At 32.5% G+C, this 9,035-nt stretch overlaps 1 protein-coding gene and 1 long non-coding RNA gene across 2 annotated transcripts; one reads left to right on the top strand and one right to left on the bottom strand.

Annotated features, from left to right (window-relative positions):
• Positions 1 to 5,157: 5,157 nt before the first annotated feature.
• Positions 5,158 to 6,311, bottom strand: LOC142240746 (uncharacterized). The gene is made up of 2 exons (XR_012723373.1): positions 5,308 to 6,311; positions 5,158 to 5,225 (listed from the first exon to the last, which is right to left on the bottom strand). It is a non-coding gene; the product is annotated as an uncharacterized LOC142240746 (long non-coding RNA).
• Positions 6,308 to 7,421, top strand: LOC142240745 (uncharacterized). The gene is made up of 2 exons (XM_075312463.1): positions 6,308 to 6,611; positions 6,676 to 7,421. Exons 1-2 carry the CDS (start codon positions 6,563 to 6,565, stop codon positions 7,188 to 7,190), a joined length of 564 nt encoding a protein of 187 aa, XP_075168578.1. The 5' UTR covers positions 6,308 to 6,562; the 3' UTR covers positions 7,191 to 7,421.
• Positions 7,422 to 9,035: the final 1,614 nt, after the last annotated feature.

Here is a 9,035-nt window from a genome sequence, read left to right as displayed (position 1 = left end):
ACACACAACATGGCAGAGTTGTATCTTTATGTTGGGAAGAGTTGATTTTTTAACAACATGGGAACAGTAGTTATACATTTGGTCTGTTTTTCTTGGAAATGGAAATCTCTCCTGTGTTTTCCAATAAAGGCCGGTACGCAACTCTTGCAAAATTTTCTGTCTCCAACAAAAATTGTTTTAAGGCCGGTACTCTGTTCGGTTTTCGCGTTGAAACTCCATACAAAATTAAAAAAATGCGAAAAACTGGCGAAAATTTTCCATTTGTGGTACTTTGTTTTTTCGAGTTGAAAAACTGACGTTTATAGCATGGCGCCATTTGCAATGTGAATTAAGAAATAATTTATTTATTAAAACTATTTGTGTGATTTTATAACACAAACACGGATTATATTTCCGAAACTATACAACAAACAGCAACCACCAACTTAATTCAATATCGCTCCTTGTAAAATAGCGCTCCAAGTTACCTAAATAAACACCGCTTTCTATGTGCGAAATAATGGTTTCTATAAAAATTTTTCGCAAGAATGAACATAGTACCGGCCTTTATGTAGAGAAACATCCCAATAAACAAAGGATGAGCGTTTTTCAAATGCAACAACTTTTCAGTTTGAAGGCCGGTATGCACCTCTAGCGAAAAATTTCATTCCCATAAGAAATGCATTGCTATTTATGCTAACGAAATTTTCGATAGCGTTCAATTTCATAAGCTGGTACGCACCTCTAATGAAAATAACAGGGTTGTCAAAAGCATATTTTGGCAGCAAACATTTAATTTATTACAATCATTGTGTGCGTAAAAGTTTCAAAAGGTCTGTAAATAATAAACAATTTATTTGAGGAATATTTGGAACATATATTAACAATTTTTAAAAGCGATTAGCTGGTTTAAAATTTGTGTGCACAGCCCTGTTTTTTTGTTGTAGACTTAAATAAATTTTTGCTACCGAAAATTTCGCTAGAGGTGCATACCGGCCTTCAAACTGAAAAGTTGTTGCATTTGAAAAACGCTCATCCTTTGTTTATTGGGATGTTTCTCTACATAAAGGCCGGTACTATGTTCATTCATTTAAAAATTGTTAATAAATATATGTTCCAAATATTCCTCAAATAAATTGTTTATTATTTACAGACCTTTTAAAACATTTACGCACGCAATGATTGTAATAAATTAAATGTTTGCTGCCAAAATATGCTTTTGACAACCCTGTTATTTTCATTAGAGGTGCGTACCAGCTTACGAAATTGAACGCTACCGAAAATTTCGTTAGCATAAATAGCAATGCATTTCTTATGGGAATGAAATTTTTCGCTAGAGGTGCATACCGGCCTTGAGGGTAAATATAATTTTCAACATAAATTCAACTTGACTTGAAATAGCTCATCTTCAATACATCTTCAAATTGTTTGCGAATTACTTCCAATTTGCCAAAATGTTGACGAAATCTTTGAAAAGGTGTTGAAGATAATATGAGAAACCTTTGACAAAACACTACCCTAATATGCAACGAAAAAACCATGTGGTTTTCAATACCTATTTGTGCAACGAAGTTCGTGGTCAATTGCAAGAAATTAAAAAAATGGAAAATTTTAGACAAATAACCAAATAGTTTATAAAAATAGGTAAGTGAAAATAAAAAATGAAATAAAACTTTAAGGAAGTCACTAAATGTATATCTCTTTGCAGAAAACTAAAATTATGGATTCTACGTTCTGGAAAACATTAAAAAGATGACCGATGAAAAAATGGTGGACAATTAACTGGAACTGCTTCAAATAGTTTATAATAATTGGTACGTCAATATGAAAAATTAAATCAACACTTTAGAGAAGTCACTAAATTTAAATCTCTTTGCAGAAAACTAAAATCTTTGGATCCCTGCCAACATTTTTTGAATTTGGGGGCGCTTCTGAGAATCCCCACTACGTCGAAAACAATCATATACGACATCAAAAACTCGTCGGAAAAGCGCCGTCACTATTGAGAAGTTGTACCACGACAAGTTACTAAAAAAAAGTTTATCATCAGTGCAATTATTAGGTGCCTATTTAGATCAATTTCGAAGGACGCCAATAAGAACCCCTGGAAACTATCAGAAAAAGTGCATTTTAAGGTAATTGTAGAAGAATCATTGTGGTCAAGTAAAACACGATTGTGTAGATGTTTATTGATTTGATTAAACATGTCTAATTTCTTATAAATATAACATTTTTCGGTTTATCTCATCACATTTAACATAATTTTTTGCATTAATAAAATAATGATGTTGAGTTTTAAGTAGCAAGTTACATATTGCAGCGTCTATCAGCCAGTTTGTTTATTTTCGATGGAGACAGCGTGCCTGGAAAAATATTTGAAAAACGATCACTTTATTCTATTTGGACCCAATAAACACAAACGTTTGAAAAATGCTAAATTTCAACAATTTTTCAAACATTTTTTCAAAGGATTAGGGTAATATTCAAGTTGAGAAATTGTTGAGAAAATCGCGTTCTCAACAAAAAACAGACATTACCTCAAATTGAAAGTCAAAGCCAAAATTCTATGAATTTTGTATAATTTATTAATTTTCATCAAAATAAAATATATAATAATACACTACACTACATTACCAATTGATAAATAATAATCTTATTAAACATATCAACAAATAAGAACAAAACAAAAAAAAAAACAAACAACAAAACTTTAAATATCTTAAACATTATTAGTAAACACTTTTGCATTGATAATTCGATTTCCTTCTTTTGGTGTCATAAAACAGCATTAACATTTATTAACATGCGGGCAATTTGAAATCAGGAACGTACTGGACCGCGTGTTAGAATTGATTTCCAGCAGAAGGAATTCACAAACTATCAATTTTAAACTGATAATAGCATATGAATTAAACTGACTATGTGATGCACATGTTCATCCAGAAGTTGTTGATTTCAACAATTTGATGTTTTTAACAATTTTAATAGGTTGCACTTGTAATGTTTCTGGAAACTTTTTCTTGCCTGGAAACTTTTTCTTGTCGATAAGCCACTCAATTTTCATTGGTCAGCTTCTTAATGTTTGCAAGAATGTAGCATCCAAAGATTTTAGTTTTCTGCAAAGAGATTTAAATTTAGTGACTTCTCTAAAGTGTTGATTTAATTTTTCATATTGACGTACCAATTATTATAAACTATTTGAAGCAGTTCCAGTTAATTATCCACAATTTTTTCATCGGCCAGCTTTTTAATGTTTTCGAGAACGTAGAATCCATAATTTCAGTTTTCTGCAAAGAGATATACATTTCGTGACTTCCTTAAAGTTTTATTTCATTTTTTATTTTCACTTACCTATTTTTATAAACTATTTGGTTATTTGTCTAAAATTTTCTATTTTTTTTTATTTCTTGCAATTGACCACGAACTTCGTTGCACAAATAAGTATTGAAAACCACATGGTTTTTTCGTTGCATTTTAGGGTAGTGTTTTGTCAAAGTTTTCTCATATTATCTTCAACTCCTTTTCAAAGATTTCGTCAACATTTTGGCAAATTGGAAGTAATTCGCAAACAATTTGAAGATGTATTGAAAATGAGATATTTCAAGTCAAGTTGAATTTATGTTGAAAATTATATTTACCGCCAAACTGAAAAGTTGTTGCATTTGAAAAACGCTCATCCTGTGTTTATTGGGGAAAGTCGAAAATTGTTCACCATATACCTTTCACAATTTTAAGCGTAATATCTATGTTTTCAGAACTTTATTTTCGTTTTTATTTAAATAAAATATAACAAGCTGGTTGCGCTTGGCGTTTCACAAAAAATAAAATGGCTCTTCTAACAGTAGTGATGGCAAAATACTTTCTTGTACATTTTGTACTTTTTGATATGCTTCCCCCATCACAGTTCGCGATGGTTGTGGTGACATTTACGAGTCTGTGGTAGCGATGAGGATGAAATGGAACTTTGAAATGCTGGCAGGGATGCTACATTCTTGCAAACATTAAGAAGCTGACCAATGAAAAATGAGTGGCTTATCGACAAGAAAAAGTTTCCAGAAACATTACAAGTGCAACCAATTAAAATTGTTAAAAACAACAACCCTGCCAGCATTTCAAAGTTCCATTTCATCCTCATCGCTACCGCAGACTCGTAAGTGACACTGCAACAATCGCCAACTGTGATAGTATTTTGCCATCACAATTCGCATGAAAGTATTTTGCAATCACTATTGTTACAAGAGCCATTTTATATTTTGTGAAACACCAAACACAACTAGCTTCTTATAAGTTATTTAAATAAAAACGATAATGAAGTGCTGAAAACATAGTTATTTCGCTTAAAATTGTGAAAGGTATATTGGTGAACAATTTTTGACTTTCCAAATGGAATAAAGTGATAGTTTTTCAAATATTTTTCCAGACACGCTGCCTCCATTGGGAATAAAAGCACTGGCTGATAGACAACATGTAACTTGTAACTCAACATCAATATTTTATTAATGCATCAAAATATGTTAAATGTGATGTGATAGTCGTATAAATGTTGTATTTATGAGAATTTATAAATGTATAATAAAATTAATAAACATTGTGTTTTACTTGACCACAATGATTCTTTTACAACTATCTTAAAATGCACTTTGTCTGATTGTTTGAAGGGGCTCTTATTGGCGTCCTTCTAAATGTATCCAGAAGGGCACCTAATAATTGCACTCATGCGATACTTTTTTGTAGTAACTTGGCGTGGTACAACTTCTCAATAGTGACGGCGCTTTTCCGAGGAGTTTTGGATATCGTATACGACTGTTTTCGACGTAGTGGGGTTTCTCAGAAGCGCCCCCAAATTCAAAAAATGTTGGCAGGGAAATTGTTGAAATCAAAACTTCTGGATGAAAATGTGCATCACAACGTCAGTTTAATTCATATGCTATTATCAGTTATTCTATTTTATGAATTCCTTCTGCTGGAAATCAAGTCTAACACGCGGTCCAGTACGTTCCTAATTTCAAATTGCCCGCAGGTTAATAAATTTTAATGCTGTTTTATGACACCAAAAGGAAGGAAATCGAATTATGAATGCAAAAGTGTTTACTAATAATATTATGGATGTTTTTATTATATTCGACCTGTATATAGATTTTCCAATTGATAATTGTTGATAAAAACGAGCTCGAGGTCTGGATGATTAATTTTTATTTATTCAATATTTCGTCTTTTCATTGAAAGACTTCATCGGGAAAATTTTTCTGCGTATACAAATAGAAAAGAAAATATATACACAATACATTTAAATACGTACAAATTGCATGTTACATTAAAAACACTCACGAAAAGAACAAAAAATAATACACCAACTGTAGAGTAAATAGCTAACGACGGTGTCTGTTGCATTACTAACGCTTACTCTGCTGCGCTTTGCTTTTTCTAATGAGATTTCTGTAGCTTTGCGCCAAATTGTCAGTGTCTGTCTTATAGTTTATTCGCTTCTGTGTTGGTGTATTGAGAATGTGCAACATCTCCAGTGTTAGTCTCTTGTTGTAATTACTCTCACACTGTAACACACGCGCTCTCTCCAAATCTGGGTGATGGTGTTCTCCTGCACAGTGGGTTGATAATGCTGTTTTTTGCATAGGTCTCTGCAAACGGTGTTTCAGATCTGATTTGTGGCCTGATAAACGAGTTTTTAATTTATTTTTTGTAGTTCCTACGTAAACCTTGTCACACACGTCTTTTTCGTTCCCATTGCACTTTATTTCGTATATTAAATTGGATTTATCCATGTCGTCAATTTTTGGTTTTAGATTAGTAAATAGTTTTTGTAGTGTATTATTAGTTTTCGGGGCTATTGCGAAGTTACTTTTGTCAATGAAATTGGCATTACTGAATCTTTCGTGTAATTTTGGAATATACACGACCGATTTGTAACAAAATTTTTGCTTCTCTTTGGCTGGCTGTACTTTGCTGTTGTTGATCAGTTTATCAATGGTAGATAGAGGAAAGCTGTTTTGCTGGAGTATTTCTTTAATTTTTTTGATGTTCGGCTGGTGAAATTCTTGGCTGCTTATGTTTAATACTCTGTTCACAAAATTTTGAGCAGTATTTTGTATAACTCTCCTGGGGTGGCTGGAGTAGAAATTTACCAATCTGCCGGAAGAAGTTGGCTTTTGGTACCAGTCGGTTTTAATTTTGTTACCATCTCTGATAATTAAAATGTCCAGATATGGAATTTGTCTACATTTTTCGTATTCCAATGTGAATTTTATACTAGGGTTGAAGTTATTGAATATCGTCAAGAGGTTATTTATTGCACTTGTTTTCACAATCCCAAAAAGGTCGTCAACATACTTATGGTGTTTTCTTTTCTGAAAAAAGTGCTTTGCCTTCATTTTGTCTGTACAGAATGCACATTTTTAAAATGTTGCCAGCAACCTAAAAAAGTGCTATCATTTGAATGGTCTGAAAAGAATTCAAAGGAGCAAACAGGGCAAACGTAAAATGAAATAAAATAAAAAAAAATAGACAGTAAAATATTAACAACATTCACATCTCATCCGTAAATCTGTTTAGAATTTTTGTATAAAATATGGATGAAAACATTGAAATTAGTCCACAATCATTTAAACAAGTACAAGGTAAGTGTTACAAACTACACAAATGCAATTTTGTATTTCAATATAAACACATTCTTATTTTTAGTTTGGACTGATGGCGAGACACGGATGATGCTTGACCTCTATGGGAAATACATGCCAGAAATAGGACCAATGAAAAAATTTAAGAATAAGAAGGCTATGTGGTCAAAAATATCGGAGGCTATACCTACAAAAACTCCGAAGCAATGCGAGGAACGATACAAAACAGTTTTAAAAAGAAAAAAGATTGCTATTGAAAACAACAACACTTCTGGGGCTAAGCACCAGCGCGTTGACTTTGAAGAAGAACTGGAAAATATTTGTTCTCTTGACGATTCCTTGGAGCCGGAAGTTCAGTTGAGTAGCCAAAAGTATGTAAAAAAAGAAAATAAATACAAAAATTACGAGAATGGCCCCAAAAAGACCATACATGACACCTTATTCGAAATTGCAAAAATGAAAGAGGAAGCCAAGGAACGTCGTCACAAGGAAAAAATGGAGGCAGTGAATACAATGCACACTATTTTGCTTAGAATCTCCGAACAAAATGAAATTGAGTACAATTTTGAAGCAGTTTAATATAAAATAGTAATAAGCATTTGGTACAAATGTTTCTATTGATATGCATTCAAAAGGATACCATGAAGTGAATCAAAGATTTTTCTCGATATGAAAGCCATTGCAGACTTTTCTCACAGTGAATGATTTTAATACATGAATTATTATTTAAAAAAATTGCATTCGTGAAAAAAATGTACCAAATGTTTCTAGAATATAATTATGAACTCAGTACCTTTGATCAAAATTAAATTTTGAGTTTCTATGTAACGTAATCCTTCAAATAAGACTGGTGTATTAAATAAGATACTTACTCAAAAAATACTTTCTCCGAAACAAAATGAATAAAACACACTTTTAGTTTCGGACAAAAGAATATTACTTTTTATGAATATGAATGTAAAAAAAAACAATTTTTAATTTTTTTGTTTTATTACTTTCTAATATGTATAAATGAATTACACTATACTACATGTTATTTTATTTATGTTATGTAGTATATAGTTAGCATAAACTATTCTTTAGTACAAACCATTTCACAATAAAAATTAAAAATTTGAATTAAACAAATAGTCCTTTAAATCATTTCTCCGAATATGTCCCAACTGTGATAATAAGATATCGCGTTGATTTTCATCGGAATATTCGTCCGAAGTTTCCACTGGTATCTCTGGGACATTTTCGTCATAAAGGTCACATCTGTCGATACAAATGTTATGCAGAGCACAACATGCTAATATAAATTTTGCCATTTTATCGACATTATGAAAATCTAAACGCATTAGCTGCCGGAACCTGCTCTTTAAAACGCCAAACGCATTTTCAATTTTAACTCTTGTTTGACAAAACTTCAAATTATAGAGCTTTTCCGATTCTGTTAGATTTCCATAATCACGATAAGGAATAAGAAGATATTCGCGCAACGGGTAGGCGGAGTCTCCTAAGAGATAGTACTTGTTGCCACATATGTTTGCCAATTCTTTCGAAATAAATGATAATTTTAAAACTCTAGAATCATGTATTTTGCTTGGAACGCCGGTAAACACATCTAGAAATCGCAGCTTAGCGTCACAAATGCCCTGCATTGTGATAGAAATTGTATCGTGTCTATTGGCGTAAGTAGATCGTATCTTATGTTTCGGTGTCCTTACAGATATGTAGCTCCCATCGATGCAGCCCAAAACATAAGGAATACCAGAAACCTGAAAATTTTCATTTTAGTCTACGTTGCAGATACTATTGACAGACAAACCTTTCCAAACTCAGTAGCAATGGTGTCCTTCTCTTCAGGAGTTCGTGGAAATTTGATTACTTCCGGAGCTATGACATTTGTCATAAATTCCAAAACATTGCTAATAGAGCGATGGGTACAAGATCGGCTCATATCAAACAAATTTGCCACTTCCCTGATAGTGGTTTTGTTGCCACAGAACCTAGTTTGAAATGTTTTGAATACTGGTAGGGTAAGTGCCAAGAAGAACTTACCATAAAAATGCTAACAATTGTTTCTCTACGTTGGTTTGAGGTCTTCCTCCTTGGTACGAGCGCTCAATTACAACAGACTCAAAACGTTCCATTAGGTATGTGACACTTTGGCGACTTACGCGGAAGTTGTTTTTAAACTAGAAATACATTTAATGTTGATGTATGTACTGCATTGATGACCTTAACTACCTCTGCATCTGAATACACATGAATGACATTCTCCACAAAATTATTTACTCGGCAATGAACCTTTCTTTCTGGCTGTAATATTGCTATGGTTTCTTCATCATCGGATGATGATGACGAATCTAATAATTCGTCGATTATATGTCGCGCCACTAGTAAAGTCATGTCTTTATTTTCCATTTTAAAAGTTAATAA

This window comes from Haematobia irritans, chromosome 5 (genome assembly GCF_050003625.1).
Source record: "Haematobia irritans isolate KBUSLIRL chromosome 5, ASM5000362v1, whole genome shotgun sequence".
Lineage (NCBI taxonomy): Eukaryota > Metazoa > Arthropoda > Insecta > Diptera > Muscidae > Haematobia > Haematobia irritans.
Note: the sequence above shows the minus strand (reverse complement) of the source record. Positions and strands in the feature narration are given on the sequence as shown.

Coding starts and splice junctions, on each gene's coding strand:
- LOC142240745 (XM_075312463.1), top strand. CDS start 6,563: ATGGATGAAAACATTGAAATTAGTCCACAATCATTTAAACAAGTACAA. Junction 6,612..6,675: donor ATCATTTAAACAAGTACAAG/GTAAGTGTTACA, acceptor TCTTATTTTTAG/TTTGGACTGATGGCGAGACA.